We start from the raw sequence: 27554 nt of genomic DNA, 5'->3' as shown, positions 1-27554 counted from the left end.
TGCTAGACTGACAAGCCATTATTAAATATTTGTTCCCCATGTAGATACTTGCAGCCTATAATTCACCCCTTTACCTTTCCTTTAAGCAAACTAGATTGAGTTCCTTGAGTCTATCACTATAAGACATGTTTTTTTTTAGTGCATTAATCATCCTCTTGGCTCTTCTCTGACCGCTTTCCAATTTATCAATGCCCTTTCTGAATTGTGGGCACCAGAACTGGACACAGTATTCCAGTAGTGGTCACACCAATGGCAAATACAGAGGTAAAAAACTCTGCTCCTACTCAAGATTCCCCTATTTATGCACCCCAGGATCACATTAGCTCTTTTGGCCACAGTGTCACACTGGGAGCTCATGTTCAACTGATTATCTACCACGACCCCTCATCATAGAAGATTAGGGTTTGAAGAGACCTCAGGAGGTCATCTAGTCCAATCCCCTGCTCAAAGCAGGACCAACCCCAACTAAATCATCTCAGCCAGGGCTTTGTCAAGCCTGACCTTAAAAATCTCTAAAGGATGGAGATTCTACCACCTCCTTAGGTAACCCATTCCAGTGCTTCACCACCCTCCTAGTGAAATAGTTTTTCCTAATATCTAACCTAGACCTCCCCCACGGCAACTTGAGACTATTGCTCCTTTTCCTGTCATCTGCCACCACTGAGAACAGCTGAGCTCCATCCCCGTTGGAACCCCCCTTCAGGTAGTTGAAGGCTGCTATCAAATCTTCCTTCACTCTTCTGTTCTGTAGACTAAATAAGCCCAGTTCCCTCAGCCTCTCCTCATAAGTCATGTGCCCCAGCCCCCTAATCATTTTCATTGCCTTCCACTGGAATCTCTCCAATTTGTCCACATCCCTTCGTGGGAGGGGAGGGGAGGGGGGGGACCAAAACTGGATGCAATACTTCAGGTATGGCCTCACCAGTGCTGAGTAGAGGGGAATAATCACTTCCCTCAATCTGCTGGCAATGCTCCTACTAATACAGCCCAATATGCCATTGGCCTTCTTGGCAACAAGGGCACACTGCTGACTCATATCCAGCTTCTTATCCACTGTAATCCCCAGGTCCTTTTCTGCAGAACTGCTGCTTAGCCAGTTGGTTCCCAGCCTGTAGCGGTGCATGGGATTCTTCCTTCCTAAGTGCAGGACTCTGCACTTGTCCTTGTTGAACCTCATTAGATTTCTTTTGGCCCAATCCTCCAATTCGTCTAGGTCACTCTGGACCCTATCCTTACCCTCCGGTGTATCTACCTTTCCTCCTAGTTTAGTGTCATCTGCAAACTTGCTAAGGGTGCAATTAATCCCGTCATCCAGATCATTAATGAAGATGTTGAACAAAACCTGCCCCAGAACCAATCCCTGGGGCACTCCGTTTGATACTGGCTGCCAACTAGACATCGAGCCGTTGATCACTACCCATTGAGCCCGACAAACTAGCCAACTTTCTATCCATCTTATAGTCCATTCGTCCAGGGAGGGATAGCTCAGTGGTTTGAGCATTGGCCTGCTAAACCCAGGGTTGTTAGTTCAATCCTTAAGGGGGCCACTTAGGGATCTGGGGCAAAAATTGGTCCTGCTAGTGAAGGCAGGGGGCTGGACTCGATGACCTTTCGAGGTCCCTTCCAGTTCTAGGAGATTGGTATATCTCCAATTATTACCTTTTTATTACCTAATCCATACTTTTTTAACTTGCTGGCAATACTACTGTGGGAAACCATATTAAAAGCTTTGCTAAAGTCAAGATACATCACATCCACTGCTTTCCCCATATCCACAGTGCCAGTTATCTCATCATAGAAGGCAATCAAATCAGGTTGGTCAGGCATGACTTGCCCTTGGTGAATCCATGTTGACTATTCCTGATCACCTTCCTCTCCTCCAAGTGCATCCTTTTCAGAGTCACTGCTTCCCATGTTAGAGTCCCACATCCGGTAAGTATGGCCCACATTCTTTGTTCCTAGGTTTATACACTTACATGTAGCCCTCCTCAAAAAAGATATTCTAGCACTAGAAAAGGTTCAGAAAAGGGCAACTAAAATGATTAGGGGTTTGGAGAGGGTCCCATATGAGGAAAGATTAAAGAGGCTAGGACTCTTCAGCTTGGAAAAGAGAAGACTAAGGGGGGATATGATAGAGGTATATAAAATCATGAGTGATGTTGAGAAAGTGGATAAGGAAAAGTTATTTACTTATTCCCATAATACAAGAACTAGGGGTCACAAAATGAAATTAATAGGCAGCAGGTTTAAAACAAATAAAAGGAAGTTCTTCTTCACGCAGCGCACAGTCAACTTGTGGAACTCCTTACCTGAGGAGGTTGTGAAGGCTAGGACTATAACAATGTTTAAAAGGGAACTGGATAAATTCATGGTGGCTAAGTCCATAAATGGCTATTAGCTAGGATGGGTAAGAATGGTGTCCCTAGCCTCTGTTCGTCAGAGGATGGAGATGGATGGCAGGAGAGAGATCACTTGATCATTGCCTGTTAGGTTCACTCCTTCTGGGACACCTGGCATTGGCCACTGTCGGCAGACAGATACTGGGCTAGATGGACCTTTGGTCTGACCCGGTATGGCCGTTCTTATGTTCTTATGTATTAAAATGCATATTGTTTGCTTGCACCCAGTTTGCCAAGTGATTCAGATCGCTCTAAATCAGTGACATGTCCTCTTCATTATTTACCACTCTCCCAATTGTTGTGTCATCTGTAAACTTTAGCAGTGATTTTATGTTTTCTTCCAGGTTGTTGATAAAAATGTTAAATAGCGTAGGGCCAATAATCAATCCCTGTGGGACACTACTGGAAACACATCCACTCGATGATTCCTCCTGTATAATTACAATTGTTATGTAGCTGGATGATACCACTCATGGGGAATCAGTGAGTGACAAATTGGGACAGGCCCTAAATTGGTTGTCAGTTTTGGGGACTGGACCAGGAGCCTCCAGCTTGCAAAAGGCCTGTCAAAATTGCATTTGTATGTGCAGGGAATATAAAAATGCATATTATATATAGTGCAATACTCCTTGTACATCTGGGTCATAGCATTATGATAATGCAGTTGAGTTTATGCCATTTCCATTGGAAAAATTCTTATTTTCATTGGTTTTATATTCCTGTGGACAAACGGTGCAAATGTTGGTTGAAAAAGAATAGAAAATTGTTTTTAGTAGTTTTAATATTCTGATATTTTTACCCTCTACTAAGCAAAAAAAGGCCATGTTAAATAATGACATAACCAAGTGTTTACTGCATGGTCACTGCTCACATATAGGAATTACTTCTCACAAGTTTTTAAGAGGTCCCTTGAAGCAAATGTGTAAAGCATAAGAACTCAATATACTTTTTTCACTTTTCTCCATTTGACACTTGCTGGTTTTTGTTTTCTGCTCTCGCTACTGGACCTTGAAATGAACAGGATTACTTTCTGGCAGGGTTGTTGTAGCCCTGTGGGTTCTAGGATATTAGCAAGACAAGATGGGTGAAGTAATAGGTTTTATTGGTCCAACCTCTGTTGGTGAGAGAGACAAGCTTTCAAGCTACATAGAGCTCTTTCTCGGGTCTCTCACGATTACCTTGTATACTTCTTTGAATGAGCACAGCCAATGAAATTGGCAAAACTCTTAGAATAGGGTATATCCATTCACTCTTTTGGCTCTGCAGCATTAGACTTTGACTTCACTGGCTTTGTTCCCCAGTCTTTTTCATCTTTGCTATCACCAGTGCAGCTCCATCATTGGTAGCGGTATTGGGGGCACTTATGCAGAGAAGATGTTAATGATTGCTCACGTTTAATCACCATGTCTTCTAGAGATGACATATGTGTGTACAAATACATACACATAAGGACACATGCTTTTTGGTATCCGTATTTTAAAATGTGCTTCCTGGATTGTAGGAAATTTGGATATTTTGAGATTATTCACTAAAAATGTACTGAAGGGACATGCCCTTTTATCCCACCTCCTCTGGAGCTGATCACTTACTCTCTTACCTGCCTGTCTCCACTCATGGTCCCATTGACATCAGAGGAACTGCTCAGGGAGTAAGGTGCCACTCAGCATGAGTAAAGGTATCAGAATCTGGACCTGAGGATGAGCACAAGCAGCTCCTATTGAAGTCAGTGAGAATTGAAGGTCACTTAACACATAGGTTTGGCCCCTGACTTGCTAGATTTTCTGTTTTAACCATTGAAAGAGATGAACAGAAATAATTCAGTGGCCCAGTCCTGCAACCCTCACTTGCATGGGAAGTACTTAATGATTCAAGAAATCCCATTTACTTCAAAGGGGCTACTTGTGTAGGGATTACTTTCATAAATACAGGCTGCAGGGACTGGGCTGTTGCATTCTCTGTCTTGCCTGTGAGAAGGTTTTATCTGCTTTCTAAGGAAGCTCTGCTAAACTAGCTAAAAAGGAAGATTTGCTTTCTAAGGCCCTGATTCAGAAAAGCACCATAAGCACGTGCTTAACTCCATCTCTGTCTAGGGCAGCACTAATGCAAGTTTTTAACTTTAAGCATATGCACTGAGTCCCATTCACTTCATGTGTTGAAATGCTGCCCTGAATAAGGATGCTTTTCTGAACTGGGGTTCAAAGTTATGTTTACATGGGCCTTTCCCCCCCAACACATCTTGTTATCTGAGGAGTCACCAGAGGGTGCTGTTACGCATAGTCTTTCAATGTTGTTTGCAGTGTTTTGTAGCCCTGTTGGTCCCAGGATATTAGAGAGTTGAGGTGGGTGAGGTAAAATCTTTTGTGGGTCCAATAAAAAATATTACCTCACCCATCTTGTCTCTGTAATAGTCTTTCAAGTTCTTTTAGTATGTGAGCAGAGTACAGTCTTTGAAGTAATGCTGCATTTGTTGTTTTTGTGATGTAGATTTTTTGCAACAGCTTCTCCAAAACAGGAAGAGAGTTTACTCTCTGCCTTTATCTCTGCTAGAAAATTATTCTCTGGGAGGAATTGGCATTTAGACTAAGATTTCTGAAAGGGGGGTTTGCCCACATGACATTTGTGACCACTTCTATGGTCTGACTGGTATAAATAAACAAATTACACTAATAACACCCCCCGCCCGTCTCCGAGTCACTAATTTCTCTTCCAGCATGAAGCCAACCTCAAGGCCCTGACATAGAATCATAGAATATCAGGGTTGGAAGGGACCTCAGGAGGTCATCTAGTCCAACCTCCTGCTCAAAGCAGGACAAATCCCCAGACAGTTTAGTACTCAGCAGAGGGGTGACAATATGTAAATGTGAAGGAGAGAGAGGGAGACAATAAGAGGAGGCAGAAGGGAGTGCTAAATAAGTTGGAGGAGATGTCAGTATATTTTTATTACTTCTCAGGGTAAAAGTGATGTGTAGCTTTCTTTTCTTAAGAGGAGATGTCTATAATATGGAGGACATTCCCTCCCAGATTACACTAGTTTTCAAGGTGATCACAGGCCTGACAGCATCCTTTTTAAATGAAGATTCAATCTAATCACTGATAGCACATCCAGTATAACTATTGGAGAAAACAAGCAGGAATTACTCATACTCTGTTGCAGAAGCCTCACATAAATTATTCACATCAGACATTCTGAATCAATAAATGGAGGTTATATAGGAAACATTACTAATAACAAAGCAACAAGTCTTGCTTTCTTTTAACTTTCCTGTGCTTCCCTCCCCCACTTCTCTCACGTTGGTTCTTAGATCTGCCTTGTATCTTCTGGTCTGGACCTTTTGTGGTGTGGAGTATTCCAGCTGGACTGCCAGGAAGCCCTACTGTAGACAGCTCTAAATAAAATAAAATATCTGCTCTTCACACTATGTTGCCTTGCCCACTCCTCTCCTGGAGGCTTGTGCATTGGCATCTGTACAATCAAACTTAACAGCCATTAACAGCTGAGTGACAACCATCTGGCTACCTACCACTCCTCTTCTGAGCTGCAGTTTTAGCCCCTGGCCTCACCAGGGTGAGACAACTCAGCAGAAGGTTTGTAGGCAGAGTGGGAAACCCAAGACTACTAGCTGGAGCTCAGGCAGATGAGCTTTGAATGCTATGAGAATGAAGTGGGTGATGTAAAGAAGTTGGTGGGGCTGATATACTGGTTTTAATGAGAAGAGAATTTCCATTGACTTTAGTGGTGTTACTCTGGGCAGTCACTGTTACAATGGTTAGTAAAGTGAGAAAAGAATCGGGTTTTGTCCTTAATAGTTGGACTCAAGGTTGTGGGAGCTATCCATGCTCTCCAGTGGAAGGCAGAAGTCCACACAGAATACATGTTTCTCTATTGCCACTCAGTCAAGGCACAAGCAAGTCATGGCTGGGGAAAAGGGCCTGATGGGAAGTCTTAAGGGGGTAGAATTAGAAAGTCTGAGAGATATGGGAAAAGGGAAAGAGGATAGAAAGGGAATGATGGAGAAAGATTCAGGAGGGCTAGAGGGGGTAGAAAAAATGAGGAGGCAATGAGGGATGGCGGATGACTATAGTGTGAAAAGTTGGAACAGAGGCAAGAGGAGAATGAGACTGGGAGGTGAAAGGAGAGGATGAGAAGGGATAAAAGAAACAACGCACCAGGGTAATGTTAGTAAATTCTGTTTTATTACAATATTTGATGCCTTTAAGATTCAATTTACTAATGTAACCCTGATGGAGTGATTGGGAGTCTGGGGTCCTTGGGTAGATGGAGCGGCATAGGAAAGAAGCAAGCAGGATGTTGTATTGAGATAAGTGAGGGAGGATCAAGGGTACTGCATTGCTCTCATTTATTTTCCTGTGAGCTCTCACATCATGATTCTACTCCCATAATAAAAATGATTGATCTTGATTCTACCCAAATACATGAGAAAATGTATATGAAGCGTGTTTTAGATCTGGGATACTAGAAAGTAGTGATAGCAATATTTACATTGGAGTCTAGGAACAATTTACTCTTGGCATTTTCATTAACAAGCCTCCCTTAACCATAGAAAGCAAAGCAATGTTAGACTTCTGTGTGAGTCACTGTAATGGCGTGGACTCACCACTGCTGGTGCCTCCTGCTGGTTGTTCCGGGAATTAGGTCAGTCCAGCTCCAGAGCACCCTCTGCGGGTGGTATTTTGCCCATTGTCTGCTCTACTCCGCTGGTTTGGACCCGCGTTGCTGCCCCACTCAGTGGTGTCCTCTTCAGGACACTGCCCTCTGGCAGTGCCCACTACTTCTTTCTCACCCCCCTTCCGGGGGTCACTGCAGTCCTTTGGCTTGCACCCACTGCAGGGGCCAACCACAACCTAAAGTCTAGCCCCTCACTTCAGGGGCAAGTTTCAGTCTGTATTGGCCATGCTCCTCTGTGGCTAGGTGCAGTGCAAGGGAGGGGACCCAGGCCTACCCACTACTCTGGGTCCCAACCCAGAGACCCTCAAGCGACAGCCTCTCTGCCCACCTTCTCGCCCCTTGTCTGCCTATCATCCCTGGGCCACTTCCCCTTGGCCCTTGCACCTTCTTGGCCCTTTCTGGCAGGGGCCTGCAGCCTACTAGGTAACAGGCCAGAGCTCACCCTCCGCTACCCAGAGCCTGCCCAGCACTGCTCTATCTCAGGTGCTATCCCTGGGAGCCAGTCCTCCTCCCTTGCTTGTCAGGGAGAGACTCTCCTCGCTCTGCGGGGCAGCTCCTTATACCTGAACTGCCCCAGCAGCTGCCTCCTATCTGGCTCCTAACAAGCCTCACCCTAATTAGCTGCAGGTTTCCACAGCCTCCCTGGCTGCCTCTTCCCCACCCACTGCTGGAGTGGGCCACCTGCACCACTACCGTCACTGAAGGCCAAATTCCACCCTGAAATCCACTGACTACAATGGATGGGGCACAAGTATAACTACGAGAGGAATTTGGCCCTAAAATCCTTCTAGTAAGACGTGAACTGTTGCATGCCTGAATCTCTGCCAACTTTCTTATGGTACAGCCATTTATACCTGTGCAAAGTGAGCACAAAATGCTACCAAGGGGAATTGGTGGTGCTTTGCATCCACTTAGCCTAGATGTATATAACTACTTACAGGGCAAGGCAGCAGAGAAGGAGGCCCTGGCAGTATAGCTTGACATAGCGGGGCAGTGAGAGATGATATGTAATAATACATAATAGTGCCTTTTATCCCTGAGACTAGCAAGCTGTACAAACTACAACAACCGTTGCTTGGTTTGAACGTGTTCTGCTCTCGCAGTGCTGTAAATTTGAAGTAATTCCAGGAGCTTCAGTGGAACTACTCCAGATTTACACCAGTGTAACTGGTAGCACAATATGATCCATCCTTTCTAATTGCCACTGAAAGTATTTTCTAATCTAAAATACCCATGAATAGGCATGGCGGGAAAACAGCTCCCTTAGATACCTTCATGCCTAGTTGTATGTATTAGAAATACTTCCAATAGACTGATGCAAGTAGTCTCTGGGTATCTAATTCTCTGTATCCACAATTTGTATTACTACATGTAAGCTGTTGTGTGTATATATAGGTATATACCCAGAGTTAATCCTTGAACTATATGGAAGATCTCTCTGCTGCCAGTGGCCTTCCATATCAGGGAGAATATGTTCTAAAGCAGGGATGCCCAAACTTTTTCAAAGTGTGAACTATGGGTAAAAATTTCAAAAGCACCTAATTGACTATCGAGCTGAATTCCAATTTTCAAAAGTGACGTAGGCACTTACGGGCCAGATTTTGAAAGGTATTTAGGCACCTTATTCCCATTGATTTTTGGCATCTTAGTCACATTGAAAGTTCACATTTAGGCTCCTAAATGCCTGTCACTTTTGAAAATAGGAATTAAGATCCTAAGCCTCTAGGACACTTTGGAAAATTTTACCCCCATTTTAACAGTGAGATTATCTTGTGGACGCCTCCTTTCTCTTCACAATCACCCACCTCTCTCATTCATGCTTATGTAACATCACTGTGGCAACTGCTGCAATGCATGTGAGCAAATAGTAACAGGAAAGCGTTGAATGTATGTTTAGCTGTATTTTAATGAATTTTGTAGCAGCTGTGAACAAGAAAAAGATCTAGCACCTTACTACCAGTTGGTTATCTTTTTGTTGACCACTAGCAGGTGTCTCATGGACCAAGAGTTTGGGGATATCTTTTCTACAGAATCCCCAGCGGTTCTGTCATAACCCACTCGCCATCAAAATAATCCCATAACCATAACAGCTGACTAGGAGACAACAGATATAAAAGGAACTTCTGCATTTTGACACATGTGGCTTAGATTCAAAATAGGTTGGCTTTGTTTGTTTGTTTTCCTTTGTTGTTAACGACTACAGGCAATGAGACCATAGCTCTGCTTATCACAGAGATGCTTCCACAGCAATTCGTTTCTCATCCCATTCCTCCCCACCCCATCGTCACTCGGTACTGACTGGAATAAACTCAAGTTATGCAGCTGTTCCAATGTCAAAAGTGGTTCACTTTGCCATTAACCACATTCAGCCTCTAACTGAACCTGGCAAGCAGATGGCCTGCCCAGAGCTAGTTTTGCTTGCAGATGTATGTGTTTTGACAGGAAGAGCAGCCTCCTGTGGAGTAAGGTAATATCTGTCTGATATAAGCTAGCAAATTTCAAAACAAAATTAGAGTGGGTGGAGCAAGGGGGCATGGCCTCCCTCCCGGCCAGATGGGAGGAACCACCACCCACCCCCTAGTGGGTGGAGCCAGGCAAGCCACCTCCACCCTGCCCAAAACAGAGGGGTGGGACAGAAAGTATAAAAGGCAGGCCCTACAGCTCAGTTGGGCCAGAGCCGGTTAAGGAGACAGCCACCTGATGCTTGCTGCTGGGGCTTGCACCCAAGGGGGTCCTCTGCAGCACTGAGGACCCGAAGGGACTGTCAGAGCTGCCAGCCAACAATGACGCCAAAGAGCTGCTGGGATTGCTGCTAGCTGTGTACCCCAGGGACATGGAGGACCCCAACGAACTGAAGGTACCCAGCCAGGGGATTATAGGAAGTAGCTCAGGGACACCAGACAATTGTCCAGTTGTGTGGCCAGAATACTGGTCAGTGTGTTGTGATGGGATCCCTGTGGACCCAATGGCGGAGCCCTCCGCCACTGTTAGGGCCCTGGGCTGAGACTTGGTGAAGTAGGGTGTGGCTGGGTCTCCCTACCCATTGCTGCCAACCTTGCCCCTCGGGTGGCAGCCTCCCCACCTTAAGCCAAGAGGCCTGCATTTGTCTGCCATCTGCCCGAGCCAAGATGGCAGGCCCTAGACTCTTTGGTGCTCTGCCCTGCCTGAGGTCCTGAGCCCCTAGCCTGTTGTTGCTCCTTCCTGCTGAAGGGCCCAATCCTCTAGACTGTTTGGTGCTCTGCCCTGCCTAGAGGGTCAGGGCCTGGGCCTCTGATGCTACTAATTCCCCTTTATGCCAGTCTTTACAGAGATGCAATAGTGAGGGGGTGTGGCCTCCCTCCAGGCCTGACCGGGAGGGACAGACATGACCCTCTACATGTGGTGGAGAACACGGGTAACCCCTGAGACAAGGGGACTGCACATGCTCCTAGCCTGCTGCCCACCTGAGAGACTACGATGGAACTGGGCAAGTTTATAAAATGGTGGGCGGAGAACCAGCTGCAGCAACAGGCAGTCCAGCTCCAGCAGCAACAGGTGCAGCAACTTGGGGGCCAGCAGCAGCAGTTGATCGGGTGGGTGGGGGCCCAGTAGCAGGAATAGCAGCAACAATGCTTTCAGCAGCTGGTCACCCTGCTTCCCAGCCCCTTCAGCCCCACTCCCGGAGGAGCGACAACCCCAACAACCGCCATGATGCCGGTACACCTCACAAAGATGGGGCCTGATGATGATCCAGAAGCCTTCCTGAAAGCTTTTGAGCGGGTCACTTCGGTGGCGGGATGGCCACCGAACCTATGGACCATGCTCTTGGGCCTCTATCTAATGGAGGCGGCCCAGGCTGCTTATTGCGGGCTCCCCAATGATGAGGTCTGCAACTACAGAGCAGTAAAGTTGGCCATTCTTGGCGCTCTAGACATCACCCCTGAAACCTTTTGGTGCCAGTTCTATGGGGAGACCTACCTGCCAGGGACCTGACCCTGGGTCGTGCCACAGGAGCTCAAGGACATCTGCTGGCAGAGGTTCCAACCCAAACAACACTCCACCACTGAAGTAGCCAAGCAGGTGTTCGTCGAGCAGTTCATTCACATTCTCCCACTGTGAGGGAGAGCCTGGGTCCTTCAAAATCAACCCACCACCTTGAGGATTTTCTGGCCGCAGAAACCACAGTAGCACCCGTAGCTGCCGTGGCACTGCGGAGCCCCCCTAGGCTCGGATAGACCCTCCAGCCCTAAGACAGTGGCCTGGACAGGCTCAAGCCACAATGAGGGACGCAGCAGTGGCTACCTGCCACAACCCATCCCGATGTCCCGTGGAACGCCCGCAGGCCACGGCAAAGGAGGGAATTCCCTGAACCAGAGCCCTCCAAATCATCCGCAGAACCCCAAGAACTGGGCCAGCCCCACTGAGATTGGTTCCTGTTTTGCTTGTGGTCGATTTGGACACCTCCAGCGACAGTGCCCAGTCATGGACTGCGTCTCTGGCCAGGTTTACATCGGAGAGGCCCATGCCTGCTTGCGTCCTACTGCCAAGATGACTGTCCCCATGGGCCTTGGCAGGAAACAAGTGCATGACCTGGTGGATTCTGGCTGTGAGCAAACCCTAGTGCATCAGTGACTTGCACCGGCAAGTGACCTTGCACCGGGCCAGATTCAACTCCTCTGTATTCATGGGGACTTGAAGTCATATCCAAGTGCCCAGGTACTGCTAACTGTGGACGGAGTGACCTGGGTAGTGACGGTGGGGGTCGCCCCAAAGCTGCCTACCCCATCATTCTCAGATGAAACTGGCCAGAATTCACTAAGGTTCTGCAAACTGCAAGCCTCTGGGACCTACTGGTGCAGATGGCTCTTGAGGGAGACCCCCTGGAGGGCGAGGTTGAGGGGCCCAGGAAGACTAACCTAGGTGATCCCTCAGCCCCACCTGGGGCCCTCAACACCCCAGAAAGAGATGAGCTACCCCGATTGGATGGTGGGGAAGCCCCCCTGGACGCGGGAGTCAACTTCAGCAGGGACCAAAGAGAGGACCCCACCCTCAGCTGGGCCTGTGAACAGATAGAGTATATCAATGGGATGGCAACAGATCTGCAGTGAGCGGCCCAGTGGCCATGGTTCAAGTTGACAGGAGAGCTCCTGTACCAGGTCGACTGAGACCCTTGGACCCATGAGCCTCATTCCCAACTGGTCGTGTCCTAGTGTAACTGATGGGTAGTACTGAGATTAGCCCATGACATCACTGTGACTGGCCATTTGGGACAGGAGAAGACCCTGGCCTGGGTCTTGGCCCGGTTCTTTTGGCAGGGCATGTGCTGGGATGTCAAGTATTATTGCGCTTCCTGCCCAGAGTGCCAACTGGCAGTGCCTCTGTGGGTACAAAATGCCCCACTGATCCCCTGGCTGGTGGTAGGGACACCCTTTGAGAGGGTCGTGATGGAGCAGGTGGGGCCACTCACGGAAAGCATTGCTGTCTTCTGCTACATTCTAGTAGTGATGTACTATGCTATCCGCTTTCCAGAGGCCATCCCCCTAAGGAAAGCCACTGAATGGATCATCGCAGCTGAACCCCTGAAGATCTTCACCTGGGTGGGCTTACCCCGGGAGACCGTTACAGACCAGGGGACAAACTTCACCTCCCAGTTGCTCTGCAAAGTCTGTGGCCTCTTAGGGATCAAGAGGCTGCGGACATCAATCTCCCACCCCCAGATGGATGGATTGGTTCAACCAGGCCCTTAAAGATGTGCTCTGGAAGATCCCACCTAAGGACTTGTGCCACTGGGATCAACTGATTTGCCCCCCCCCTCCACTTACTGCTTGTCATTAGGGAGGTGCCGCAAGCCTCCACCAAATTCTCGCTGTTTGAGCTACTGTACGGTCACCAGCTTGGGGTTTGCTCGACTTAATGCGGGAGACCTGGGAACAGACCCTGTCCCGGACCCAGGGGCTCCTACAGTATGTACTGCAACTGCAAGGTCCCAGTGGTGGCAGAGCGCGAAGAGCCCCTGCTCAGGGATACCCCCATGAAAGAGCAGCAGAAGCAGATGAAGCAGCTGCTGGAGGCCTTTTCCAAAACCTTCACAACCTTACCTGGACAGCACACCATCCAGACCAACCCAGAGGAAATGGTTCATGAGGTGATGAGACCTCTCCTGCATCGAATGCGGGATGTGATAGAGCAGGAGGTCTAGGCAATGGCAGACCTAGGAGTAATCGAGAAGTCACAGAGCGAGTGGTGCAGCCCCATAGTGCTGGTCCCTAAGCCAGATGGGACCCTCTGGTTCTGCATTGATTTCTGGAGGGTCAACACTATCTCTAAATTCGATGCATATCCAATGCCCTGGATTGACGAGCTACTTGACTGACTCAGACAGGCCCACTACATCAGCACCTTGGATCTGACCAAGGGCTACTGGCAGATCCCACTGGAACCCGGATTGAAGAAAAAGACAGCCTTTGCTACACTTTGCAGGCTGTACCAATTTACCAGGATGACCTTCAGCCTTCATGGAGCACCTACGACCTTCCAGTGTCTGATGAACCATCTGCTACAGCCCCACGTTGAGTACGCCATGGCCTATCTCAACAATATAGTGATCTACAGTCGCCACTGGGAGGACCACCTGGACCAGTTGGCAGCCATCCTGAGGACCCTCCAGGAGGCAGGGCTGACTGCAAACCCTAAGAAGATCCAGATTGGTTAGCAAGAGACTACATACTTCGGTTACAAGGGAAGGTGTGCCCCCTGGTCAAGAAGGTCCAGGCTATACAGGACTACTCGGCCCCAACCACCAAAAAAAAGGTGAGGCAACTAGTGGGGTTTTATCACTGATTCATTCCCAGCTTTGCCACAATTGCTGCACCCTTGACTGAGCTACTCATTAAGGACAGCCCTCAATGGGTACGCTGGTCCCACAAATGTGAAAAGGCTTTTTGGACACTGAAGGATCACCTATGCCAAGAACTGGTACTGTAAAGGCCTGACTTCACTCATGGCTTCGTTGTCCAAATGGAGAGGAACACGCAGTCATCTACATCAGCCAGAAGTTATTCCCCTGGGAGCACAACTATTCAGTCATTGAAAAAGAAGCGCTAGCGGTTAAGTGGATGGTAGAAGTCCTCCATTATTACCTCCTGGGCAGGCCCTTCGTTGTAGTGACGGACCACGCACCCCTAAAATGGCGACAAACCATGAAGGACACCAATGCGGGGCTGATGCGGTGGTACCTTATCCTCCAATCTTTTGCATTTACGATGCAGCATAGTGCTGGGAAGGAACATGCAAATGCAGATTCCTTGTCACTCCTCCAGAAATGGTGGGGCAGGACAGAAAGTATAAAAGGAGGGCCCTACAGCTCAGTTGGGCTGGAGCCGGCAAAGGAGACAGATGCCTCCTGCCCACTGCTGGGGCTTACGCCTGAGGGGGACCTCTGCAGTGCCGAGGATCTAAAGGGGCTGCCAGTCGACAAGAAGCCTGAAGAGTTGCTGGGACTGCCACTAGCTGTGTACCCTGGGGAGACGGAGGACCCCCACAAACTAAAGGTACCCAGTGAGAGGATCATGGGAAGTAGCCCCAGACAATAATCCGGTTGTGTGACCAGAATACTGGTCAGCATGTTGTAGTGGGATCCCCGCTGACCCAGTAGTAGAGCCTTCCACCACTGTTAGGGCCCGGGGCTGGGACCCATGGAATAGGGTGGACCCAGGTCCCACACCTCCAGCTGCTTCCCCTCCCCATCTTAAGCCAAGAGGCCTGCATTTGTCTGCCTGCCAAGACGGCAGGCCCTAGATTGTTTGATGCTCCGTCCTGCCTCCGAGGCTGTTAATTCCCCTTTACACTGGTCTTTACAGAGATGCAGCAGCAAGGGGGCGTGGCCTCCATCTGGGCCTGATGGGGAGGGATGGACACGAACCTTACAGCGGGCTTTGTCTCTTGTGCTGAAGGTCAATGATGAGCTTGAGCCTCCTGGACAGGTGTCTGCCTTGTCATTCAGGCTGTTCCTGCATCAAAAGGTTGCAGTGATTTTTTTCCCTTTCCCCTCATCTGAAATTATCAGAGCATAAGGAACGAAACAATACTACTCCATTACAGGAGGAATCTCTGGTCACCTCCAATAGAAGCTGAACAGGAGGCTCCGATGCCTGCTGTGCTGTCAGTATGGCAGTGAGTTTCTCTTGGATACGAATCCCCTATTGAAGTTCACAAATTTGGAACATGTGGTTCAGCAATATTCTCAATTTCTTTTTTAACAAAACAAAAACCATTAAAAAAATTGTTGGGAGTTGATAACCGGCTTAAACAGCGCCATGCTATGTCTTGCTGTGTTTTCCTGATGGCTTCTTTTCACACTCTTCAAGAAAAACACCAAGAAAACAAAACAGGAAAAGATTAGTATTAGTATTTATTTATTAATGATGCTATAACACCTTCAGGACTAATCAGGGATCGGGGTGTCATTGTGCTACTCTCTATACACACACAAAATGAAAAGTTACTCTTTGCCTCAAAGAGTTTACAATATAAGGCCCCAGTTCAGGAAAACCCTTGTGCAAGTGTTTAATTTTAAGCATGTGCTTAAATTCCATTGAAATCAATTTCAGTGGGACTTAAACACATGTTTAAAGTTAAGCACTGTTCCTGAAGAGGGATGCTTTCCTACTTCGAGACCTAAATAGATTCCTCTCCATTTCATGAGTATGAAGACTGTATTAGAATGGATACAATGGTTTGTTTGGAAAATCATACATTCAAATTCATGGAGGCATGGGTGGCAAGTTTGTAGAAATTTTGGTGGTGCCCAGAACCTGTCCCCCCAACTCTGCCCCCCCAAACTCCACCCCCACCTGCCTAAGGCTCTGGGTGCGGTTTCGGGGGGGAGGTCTGGGGTGCAGGTCCTGGGCTGGGGATTAGGGTGCAGGAGGGGTGCAGGGTGCAGGCTTTGGGAAGGAGTTGGGTGCCGGGTGCAGGCTCCGGGCTGGGGCAGGGGGTGGATGTGCAGGAGGGGGTGAGGGGTGCAGGCTTTGGGATGGAGTTTGGGTGCAGGCTCTGGGCTGGGGGTGGGGGTGTAGGAAGGGGAGGTGGTGCACGCTCTGGAAGGGAGTTTGGGGATAGGAGGGAGTGCAGGGGTGAGGGCTGTGGGGCTAAGGATGAGAGATTCATGATGCAGGAGAGGATCAGGGCTGGGGCAGAGGATTGGGGTGTGGAAGGATGAGGGTTGGGGGGTTCATGCTGCGGGGGGGCTCAGGGCTGGGGCAGAGGATCAGGGTGCAGGAGAATGAGGGTTGGGGCTGAGGATGAGGGGTTCATGATGCAGGGGGGCTCAGGGCTAGGGCAGAGGGTTGGGGTATGGGGTGAGGGCTGTGGGGCTGAGGATGAGGAGTTCATGATGCGGGGGGGCTCAAGGCTGGGGCAGAGGATTAGGTTGCGGGGGGATGAGGGCTCTGGCTGGGGCTGAGGGTTTGGGGCGTTGGAGAGGCTCAGGGTAAGGGCAGCCTGCCTTGCCAATAGTGGGTGGCAGGCACTAGGACCCTGGGGCAGCAGACAGCAGTTCTGCCGGGAGCCGCTCTCTGGCAGCGCAAGCAGGCAGGGGAGACGCGCCGCGCTGCTTTCTGTCAGGCAGGGACGCGGCAGGGAGTGGGGACGGGGACGCAGGGGTAGGGGTGGAAGGCGGAGGCCGGGACCCGCTCCAGGCAGGAACGCGGCGGGGGGCGGGGGGAGACCTGCAGGGGCCGGGACCCGATCCAGGCAGGGCCGGGGGAGAGACCCAGCTCCAACTATTGCTGGAGCAGGGCACCCGGCCCTGAATATTCCTGGTGCTCGGGCACCACAAACATGTATAACCTGCCACCTGTGCATGGAGGTTGTATCAAAGTTACGGAGAGGAGAATTTGGCCTATCTACTGATCTTTCCATCTAGCCCTGCCAGTCAGGGATGATTACACAAAGGAATGCTGTTTGTGAGTCAAATACATGAGTGAGAACCTGAAATTCAGGCTTAGCTGGGATTTGGATATGACCTGTACTTTCTGCTACTGTACAACTCTTTTCTCAACTGTTTTAAGTCCATCAGGTTCTTTTCTTGTGAGATAAACGTCAGTACATATGTATAATATCATGCATTACGTCCTTGGCTGGTTTGAACTGATTTATGCCAATTTACATTAGCTGAGGCTTTGGCCCCATGAGCATAAATGGTGCTTTACCAATCACACAGGATGGGGCTTGTAAAACCCATTTGCCATGAAAGAATGCATGGCTTGGGGATGGTAGAAAGCAAAAGTGGATGGTTTGGGGGTCATGGAAGAGCTTGGGAATTCCTCCACTTGGTTATGGTACCTCATTATATATTTTTAAATAGCGGAGATATAAATCATGGTAGTAATTAGTTTTATTGAATATATATCATTGCAGAGTGTGAAATTCACGATATTTTCAATAAGAATGTATTACTTCGTATTTACTTTTCATATAAAACCCATGACCACAGCTGGCCACGCAGAGCCCAGCATTTAAAACGTGAGATATGACGTGCAAATAAGATATGATTATGATGGGTTGCCCCCCTTCCAGGGTGCCACCTGATGTACCACTGAGCCCTCCTGTTCCACCAGCCTGGGCTCCCGCACCCTGTCCTGCTAAGCCAGCCCCTCCAGCCTCCTCTGGTGGGGACACACCCAGCTTCAGAAAGACACAGATACTGAAATCAGTACTGCATGGGAAGGCTTTCAGCTAAGGAATTTCCCAGCGCCCCAGTGCACTCCCCCTCTGGAGAGTAAACCCAAAATTGTATTGTGTTGCTCTGCACCGAGAACTGTACAGTGTAAGCTAATTGAAATTTGCCCTCTTCCACACTGTGGAGAGAGAGATGCACAGCCTTTTGCACCCCCAATTATGAATTACACAAACTGGGTTTAGAACAAAAACAAGTTTATTAAGTACAAGAGGTAGATTTTAAGTGATTATAAGGGATAGCCAACATATCAAAGCGGAGTACCTTAGTTAATAAACAAAAACTGCAAACTGAGCTTAACACACTGGATAGGTAGGATATAAATTAGCAAATTCTCACCCTGAGTGATAACCTGGCTGGCAGACTTCTAAGGCACAAGTTGTCTTGGCTTTCCCAGGTTTTCATATACCGGCTAAAGATCCTTCTAGCCTGGGACCATCGCTTCCCACAGTTCAGTCCTTGCCCCTCAGGTGTTTCCAAGTGTGTTGTTGTAGGGAGAGTGAGGTCCCTCCATGATGTCATTGTCCCCCTTTTATATCTTCTTCCCACTTGCTGGAAAGCTCTTATGCTGTGATGTGCATCAAACAGTTCCCATTGTGTACAGCTAGCTCTGAGAGGTTTCTGTTGTACACAGTTCCTGGGGTAATCCTTGTGCTTGTGTGCATTTCCTCAATAAGCCATTAGCATTGTTTGGCCTTTCTATTGTTGTACCTGAAAGGCTGCTTGTGGGCATTTTCAACCTCACAACATGTTTCAGTAACACATACATAGACAAACTTAATGACTTCACATATGACAATAACGCATACAATCCAACGAGATATTAATGTCTAGCAGATCCAGACTTTTAAAATGATGCCCCACAGGACATACTTTGTACAAAACCTCCTAACTGCATGACAGCAGTGAATATTGGGGTGTCAGGGTGTCACAATGATCACGGAGGTAGGTCCATCAATGGGTATTAGCCAGGATGGGTAGGGATGCAAAACCATGCTCTGAAGTGTCCCTGCTTCTGTTTGCCAGAAGCTGGGAATGGGTGACTAGGGATGGATCTCCTGATGATTACCTGTTCTGTTCATTCCTTCTGAAGCACCTGGCATTGGCCTCTGTCAGAAGACAGGTTACTGGGCTAGATGGACCTTTGGTCTGACCCACTATGGCCGGTCTTATGGTCAAATTGTCCATGCTTACATTAGCCATATTGGCACTATTAACTTAAAAACACCCAATAACAGATTATTAATGATATATATTTATTTTTTCATTGAAAAAGGATTCTGGGATATTAAATCATGAGAGGAAAAAGTGATGGTGGAAGGATTATCTAATAGTGGAGAGAGCACTGGACTGGGACTCAGGAATCTTGGGTTTAATTCCTGGCTCAGCCATTTCCATTGTGACCTTAGGCAAGTTATTTGATTTATGCTGAGTTTCAGTTCCCCATCTGTATAATAGGGACATTTCTGTTCCTGACAGGACTGTTGTGAGGATAAAATTAATTAATAATTGAAAATGGTTTGAACACTACAGTGATGATGGCCATAAAAGTACCTATATAGATAGTGGAAGAGTAAAGTTGGTGGTTTTGGAATCATGGGTGTAAAAAAATGGAAACTCTAACCACTAAATTATGCTATCATTTATTCCATACACTGAGGTACTGTACTTCCCCTAGACATAGCTGAAATTTATTTTGAGTGCTGTTATTTTTATCCCAGTAGTGCCTAAAGGCCCCTATCAAAGATAAAGATGCACCATACTGGATGCTGTACAGACAGTAATGAAAGATAGGTGCTGCTCCAAAGAGCTCACAATCTTAGTCCAATACGAGATGCAACAGGTGCGTGAAAGGAATTGGGAGGATGATGAGGCAGAATGTGACAACAGTGATACAAACATATTTTTGCATAGACTAGCTATACATGCAGCTTGTAGGTGTAGATTTTTAAAAAAATTCCTCTTTGCTAATGGAGACAAATAAGCTGATCAATAGCCGTAATTTGAGACTTGGCTCCAGTTCTGCCAGTTAAGTGAAAAACAGAAGTCAATTTGCAGCTTGATTTTTACAATGGTTTTCTGAGCTAATTCATCATGTTCCTAATTTTCACGGGTGGGACTTTTGTGACTGGTTGCTTTAGTGACAGCTCACCGATGCTGCTAATTCCCTTTACAATTAATCCGTTGTAAATGATTGTCTTCACAGCTTTTTCATGTGCTTCTGGTGAATACCTAGAAATGAAGAATCAAATGTGCAGTAAATGTGCCGCTGGGACGTATTCCTTGGGCACTGGGATCAAGTTTGATGAATGGGATGACCTGCCAGCAGGATTCTCCAATGTGGCAACTTTCATGGACACTGCAGTCGAATCAGCTGAGAATAAAGCTGATAGCTGTGACAAGTAAGAGGCGTATGGGCTGGTCTGTGGCCACACTGGTGAAGGGGTTGGTTTGACTCTCATGGATTTCCGTGGGCTTTGGATCAAGCTCATAGATTGCCGTGGGAACCAGTTGCTACGGTAGTATAGTAACATGTAGGTGGTGTTCACTGAAAACAGTGATAGGTAGACCACGCCCCTCAGAATGGAATGCTGGTTGTGTGTTAGTGAAAGCTCTTGGAGTTTGATGATGCCATCAGCTGGTTAACGGAGAGGACAGTTGAACATGCTATGCTGTGTAAGTACAGAAAAATACATTGTGCAATAAAAAGCAATCTCTGCACATTGCCAAGAAGCACATGTCAGGGATATTGAATAGTTGAGAAGAAAGGATAAATAAAATGGGCCCTATTTGACCCTGCTGGTCCACTGGCACAAAGTCAGTTTCATCATCTACCTGAGCCTTCCTCTGTGCTGGGGAACTCATCAGGTGGCTTCGGGCCAGCGGAGTAGCATGACAGGAGTGGCTACTGAGCCACTACTTTCTGCCAATCCCCTGCTGTCATAGAATCATAGATTATTAGGGTTGGAAAGGGCCTCAGGAGGTCATCTAGTCCAACCCCCTGCTCAAAGCAGGACCAATCCCCAAATGGCCCCCTCAAGAATTGAACTCACAACCCTGGGTTTAGCAGGCCAATGCTCAAACCACTGAGCTATCCCTCCCCCCTGGCCTCCTGGATGACATTAGCAGCCAGTGAAACTTGAAACAACCCTGAACTGCTTTAACTTGTGCCTGAGTGGCTCTGGGATCAAAGAGGAGTAAAGGTGGCTTAAAACTACTTTTACACTCGGCATGATCTGTGCTGATTGCAGAAGGGCTGTTCTTAAGGATATGGCTCTCTGTATCCTAGACAAGCCTTCCTGATTGGGATGCATTAGAAGTTCCAGGAAACAGGGCTGCCCGGGGGGGGGGCAAGTGGGGCAATTTGCCCCAGGCCCCGCAGGGGCCCCCACGAGAGTTTTTCGGCATCCCTGGAGCGGGGTCCTTCACTCGCTCCAGGGCCCCCGGAAAACTCTTGCGGGGCCCAGGCCCCCGAAGCTTCTTCCGCTCCGGGTCTTCAGCGGCGTGGGGTCCTTCCGCTCCGGGGTGGAAGGACCCCCCGCCACTGAATTACCACCGAAGACCCGGCACTTCAGTGTCTTCAGGGCACTTCGGTGGCAGGTCCCGGAGTGGAAGGACCCCCCACCGCCGAATTACCGCCGAAGCGGGGGCCCCCTGCTGCCAAAGACCCCAGGTCCCCTGAATTCTCTGGGTGGCCCTGACAGGAAACAACATACATTTGCCCCCATTCATAATTTTGATGTGCAAAAAGGTAAGTTTTGACAGAGCACATAATCCTTTGTGTGAAAAATATGTGGGAAACCGATGTGAAAGGGTTGGGGAGTGAATCTAGCTACAGTGGGTACTGTGTCCTTTAAAAGCTGCAAAGAGTCCTGTGGCACCTTATAGACTAACAGACGTATTGGAGCATGAGCTTTCGTGGGTGAATACCCACTTCGTCGGATGCATGCATGTATTCACCCACGAAAGCTCATGCTCCAATACGTCTGTTAGTCTATAAGGTGCCACAGGATTCTTTGCAGCTTTTACAGATCCAGACTAACATGGCTACCCCTCTGATACTTGTGTTCTTTACTGAGCAATATATTTTAAAATAGGAATGTTATAAGTGTCTTCAGAGTTCCTGTGATCTAAAATAAGCCTTGTTTTGTTTATCTTTATCCAGCTCTTCGTGGACTCCTCATGGGAATTACATAGAGTCCAACAGAGATGACTGCACTGTTTCTCTAATCTATGCTGTGCATCTGAAGAAATCTGGTTCTGTCTTCTTTGAATACCAATATATTGACAATAACATCTTCTTTGAGTTTTTTGTAAGGCTTTTATACACTGAATCTAACCTCAAAGTAAATGTGATGTGTTCCAGATAAAGATCTATTTTGGAATCAGCTTAGTTTTCTCCTCATCCAAGTTATTAATCTCTTTTTAGCTTATTAAATCTGAACAAATTTTAAAAATCTCATTTCCCCTCTACAATTTATGCTGCCTGTCTACTTTTTGCATTTCATTCAGCTTTGACAACAAGCCTAAACTGGTTGCTTTCACTTTACGGTAGGTTTTTCATAAGTGCCTAAGGGAGGTAGGAGCACAAAACCCATTGAAAGTCACCTTAATTTCTAGTCCTTTTCATAGCTAGGTTGTCTACAGTTTGCACAGTGCTATCAGCGGCATGCCATCTGTGTATGCAAGGCATGCATTGCATGTCCCAGGACCAGCTATGCCCATGGGATGATTCTGTCTGACCTCTGAATACACATGGAGGACATAATATTTTATAACAAAATGGCCCCACATGTGCCAGGTCACCCACTGTATGTGTGGTGCGTGCAAGGTCACACTGTGTGGTGGACACCATTTTGTTCTACAAAATGGTGTCCTTCATGTGGCGTGACCTTGCATGTATGGTGCGTGAGATCACACTGTTCTACAAATTGACAGCCTCCGGACAGTGTGACCTCACACGCATCCTACATGTGAGATCATACCGCATGGAGAATGCCATTTTGTGAAGCCCTCCACACAATATGACCATGCATGCACTGTACATGTGAGGTCACGCCTCATGGAGGACAGCATTTTGTGTGCAAGTGTAGAATTGCATGCCTGATTAAGAATGCCATGGCATGCCACTGAATGCCAGGACCTTTGGGTTCCTAGAACCACATGGGAATGTTTAAATTCTCACAGAATCCATTTTTTCATATTTCTTTTGAATGTCATGAAAACATTCCTGGGCCTTGATAATATGTCTGACCCTACAGTTCTTCCATATGTGAGTACTGTTCACTCATGTAGGTAGTTCTATAGATTCCAGTGGGAGCTCTGGCATGAGGAAGGTTCTTAAGTTTGGGTCTAGAGTAGAGCTGGTGAGAAATGGTTTTCCCATCCCATGATTGCTTTTGAGAGATCGAAATTTTGTCCCGTCTCAAATCAGGATGAAAAATCAGAATCTTGAAAATATCCACAAACCAAAAAACTGAAACTTTTTTTTTTTGGTTCAGAACAATTCAAATGTCTTGTTTTAATTTGCCCCTTTTTCTTTAACCTTTTCTTTAGTCTGATCAGCTGAAATTTCAAAACGAAAAGTTGTGTAGAACCAGAAAAATGGGTCAGTTTTGAACATGTTGGAACAAAGCAGTTTTGAAAATTTTTTCCTCAACGTTGTTTTCAAGCCAGGAAATCCATCAAAACTGACCCTCCTGTGCCAATAGTTTCGGTTTCAATGAATGGCTTTTTATGACCAAAAAAAAAAAAATTGTTGAAAAATTCCTGATGAATTCTTGTCCAAAGTCCCTTTAACTTGGAAAAATATAATCTAGTTTGGCCAGCATTGTTTACACAGAAAGTTGTGTGGGACTCTAAATATGTGACTATCCTTACAACAGTCTGGAAATGAGAATCCCAGTGTCATACAGCAGCAAAGAGTCCTGTGGCACCTTATAGACTAACAGACGTTTTGGAGCATGAGCTTTCGTGGGTGAATACCCACTTTGTCGGATGCATGTAGTGGCAGCTTAATCCAAAAGTTTCAGAAATGGCTAGTGATTTTGGATTTCTCTGTTTTTGGGTGTCTGATCTGAGATGCCTTCAAGGGACCTGATTTTCAGAAAGAGCTGTGAACCTGCTTTCTGCTGAAAAGGGTCTCAAGTTGGGCATTCAAAACTCAAAATCACTAGTCACTTTTGGAAATCTTGGTCTCCGTCTTTGGGAAAGGATCGGTCTGTGTCACGACCATGCAGAGAGAGAAGGATGAAAAGTGAGCTATTGCTGAGGTTTAAGATTGGGATTTTTGAAAGAGCTCCACACAGATTTCACTGCCCACTTGGTACTTCTTCAGACAAGCACCTTGCGTGCTTTCTCCCATGCTTCCTCTCATGTTTGAGAGTTGCTTCCTGTAACCATCCACAGAGCTACCTCCTTATCCACCTTCAAATCCCTCCTTAAAACTCACCTTGTGATGCCCACAAAAAACTTGACAAACTTGACAACTTACAGAGACCAGTGCCGATCATGGTGACAAACATTGCTATTCTAAGCCGCTTGGGGCAGAAACCATCTTTTTGTTCTGTGTTTGTACAGCACCTAGCACAGTGGTGTCCTGGTCCATGACTATGGCTCCTAGATGCTATGGTAATCCAAATAATAATGATAAAAAGACTTAGGAGCGCAGATCCCCTTGATTTTCAGTGGGACCTATAAGTCACTTGTGCTTTGAAAGATTCTCTATCTTGCTTTGCCTGACAGTGTTGTATTTGCTGCTGAATGTTGAGAAGGGGGCAAATGAGGAGAGAGATGGCAGCTCGGAATAAGTGTCCTGGAAATTGTCCATCTCTGTCTCTGACTTTCTCTTGCTCTGTCTGGCGGGTGAGTCATTGCCATCTGCAAAGCACTGTCATGCTATTTCACAGCGGTGCTAGGCCTTAATTAATGTTTTTAGGGTATTTTGAGATGCTGGGATGAGAGCCTCTCTATCTAAGTGCAAAGCACCATTATCCTTAGTAAGGGATAAGAGAGGAAGACAAAAAAAACCTTGATTTCGATGCCTGAGTTCCTTTATTGCTGCAGCTGTTACTTGAATAAAATCTACTGCACTTTGATAATAGAAAGTGCATACTGTATTATTAAACCTCTTTCACTTTTTATCGTATGTCCTGCCTGATTCATAAGAAGTAAGCAGCAAAATGTGCTTTTACCGCCAGATGCATGTAGCAGAATATGATCCTCCCTGTGGTTTCTTGACTGACTAGTGATTGATTTTTCTCCTGCAGAGGAGCAAAAATGTTGTTTATTTGAGCAGTAGGTCTGAAAGCTGCTTCCCACATATTATTTGCTCTGATCAACAAAGCACTGATGGTTGGTCACCTCCTTACATTTGTCATTCCTTTTATATGTATCAATTAGCAGGCTGTCATTTTAAAAGCCATTAACCAAATAATTGTAACTTGGCAGCTAGATTTTCATCCTGATGCCCTGCACTTCAGGGCTCCATAGGTAATAGGCCTTTAAGAATGCACTTTCCCCCAGAATGCATTGTTGATTAAATATTTTTCATCATTACATCAGCATCCCCCTATAGTTTAGGTATAGAATCTATTTGGCTTAGATATTTATATGGCCCCCATAGTATCTGAATACCTCATAATTTTTTTCACGTATTTAAACTTCCCACAGCCCTGTGAGATAGGGCAGCCCCATTAACCCCATTTTAAAGATGGGAAATGGAGGCACTGAGAAATAATGGTCCAGCTCCACAAGGGTACCTAGGCACCTAACCCCCAGTTTTAGGTACTGAGTTTTAGGCAAAACCCCATCTCAGCTGCAGCCCTAGTCTGTGGGTGCCTAAACTCATTCAGCTCCTATTGTTTTACAGTAAAAGTTCCCTTGGTGTCCAAGTCTGTGCCTCTGGGCATGGGCACTGCTGCCCCACTCTAGGCATCTGGACGCCTGTCTCCTGCCTAAGCCTCAGTTTGATCCACAGACCTGGGAAAAATAGGTGTTCCTCCCGTTAACTCACCCATGGAGCCTGATCTGACTGGTATGTTCAGAGGCCACCTATCTCTACCCAAAATTGCAGCACCAGGAGGAGCTCTAGAGGGTATTCCCTGGAGAAGTGGGAGACGCCAGGTTCAAATCCTGTTCTGCCTGAGAAGGGGTTGGAATAGGGATTTGCTGCTTCTCAGATAAGTGCTTTAACAGCTGGCCTATAGGGGGATTCTTGCACTTCCTAAGTTGGTATTTAATTATTCAGTTAAAGTGGAACAACTTCAATAGGTGAGCTGGAGGCAGACCCACATCAGAATATCCCCCAGTGTGATCTGAGCTGTTAGGCATGCTTGGAGACCACCTAGGTCTACACAAAGCAGCAGCATGAGGAGGAGATCCTCTTCCATACTTTTAGCTCAGTGGCTAAGGCACTCAGCTGAGAGGTGGCCCATCCCTGTTCCAGTCCCTTCTCCTCAGGCAGAGAGGGGAATTTAGCACTATATTTGGAAGTCCTCTCTTAGACTGCTAGTGATTTTGCATGTGTTTTCCGGATGTCCTTGGCAACAAGTAACACAGCCCCTGTCCTGAATGCGGTGAGATGAGGACAGACAGCAGAATCACACAGCTTTTAGTCTACTGTCTATAGGCATCCTTCTGCGGTGTGTCCTGACTGAGACAGTTAACGAGATGTCTGATTGTGGCCACTGTTTTTAATTGACAGATTCAAAATGATCAGTGCAAAGAGATGGACTCCACGGCCGACAAATGGGTGAAATTAACAGACAACGGCGAATGGGACTCTCACTTTGTAAGTGCTAAGTATTGCTCCACAGAGCTTTCCTTTTGTTTATAAATTAACATTGATTCTTATGAGATGTGAGCGAGGGAGGGCCACATCCTGTGAATTCAGTGGCTCTGAAAGGAGCACAGCTTCTCTCAGGAGCAAGAGATGTGTGCTCTAAGGACCTGATCCAAAGCCCGTTCAAGTCTATGCGGGCCTTCCCACTGACTTCACTGAATCAGGCTCCTTAAGAAATCAGGTAGATATATAGGAATCCGAATTCCACAGGGCGCTCCCATTCATTGTGATCTGTATCTTCCAAAATGCTTGCTCATTCACTTGCACCAAAGATTGTTCCCTGCCATGTGAATGACACTGCAGTCCACGGGCGTTGTTTGTGCACATTTGAGGGTAGGATGTGGCCTTTTAACTTCAAGTGCGTTTCTAGGGGATGGACTGCACTGATTTTTCTCAGAAGTTTGAAAACTAGCTGTGACTGGGATCCCAGGGGTGCCAGGCTCAGATTGCTCAGTTAGGGCAAACTGCAAAGAATGGGGCAGACAATCCCCAAATACTTAGATTTACCAAGCCAGCAACAAAACAGCTTCTACAACACCTTACTGGTTACCCAGAAGCCAAAAACACAGTCCCCTTAAAGCAACCCAGCCTGGGGCTTCCTCCCAGACAGCCATGTCAAATATGATGAGGATTATTGAAAATGTGTTCATCATTTGAAGAAGTTCTACCAATCCCAAAGGATTGGACACATTACCTACCAAGTGCATTAATATTTCAGATCTTACCCAAATACCCATTTACAGCCAATTCTTATTAACTAAACCTAAGTTTATTAAAAAAAGAAAAGAGAGAGCGTTGGTTAAAAACTCATTATACATACAGACATGAATATAGTTCGTAGGTCAGTTTCGTAGCAGAGATGGTGACCTTTCGAGTTGCAAAAGAGTTCTTTCAGTATTAGTTCATAGG

General features: G+C 46.9%; 1 protein-coding gene across 1 annotated transcript in view; it reads left to right on the top strand.

Moving 5' to 3' along the window:
- Positions 1 to 27554, top strand: part of ELAPOR2 (endosome-lysosome associated apoptosis and autophagy regulator family member 2) — a 137692-nt gene that overhangs the window by 65627 nt on the left and 44511 nt on the right. The window contains exons 3-5 of the mRNA XM_039519652.1: positions 20010 to 20205; positions 21969 to 22116; positions 26508 to 26594. Of these exons, the coding sequence (XP_039375586.1) occupies positions 20010 to 20205; positions 21969 to 22116; positions 26508 to 26594 (431 nt within the window). The remainder of the gene's footprint in view (positions 1 to 20009; positions 20206 to 21968; positions 22117 to 26507; positions 26595 to 27554) is intronic.

This window comes from Mauremys reevesii, linkage group 1 (assembly GCF_016161935.1).
Source record: "Mauremys reevesii isolate NIE-2019 linkage group 1, ASM1616193v1, whole genome shotgun sequence".
NCBI classification, from domain to species: domain Eukaryota; kingdom Metazoa; phylum Chordata; order Testudines; family Geoemydidae; genus Mauremys; species Mauremys reevesii.
Note: the sequence above shows the minus strand (reverse complement) of the source record. Positions and strands in the feature narration are given on the sequence as shown.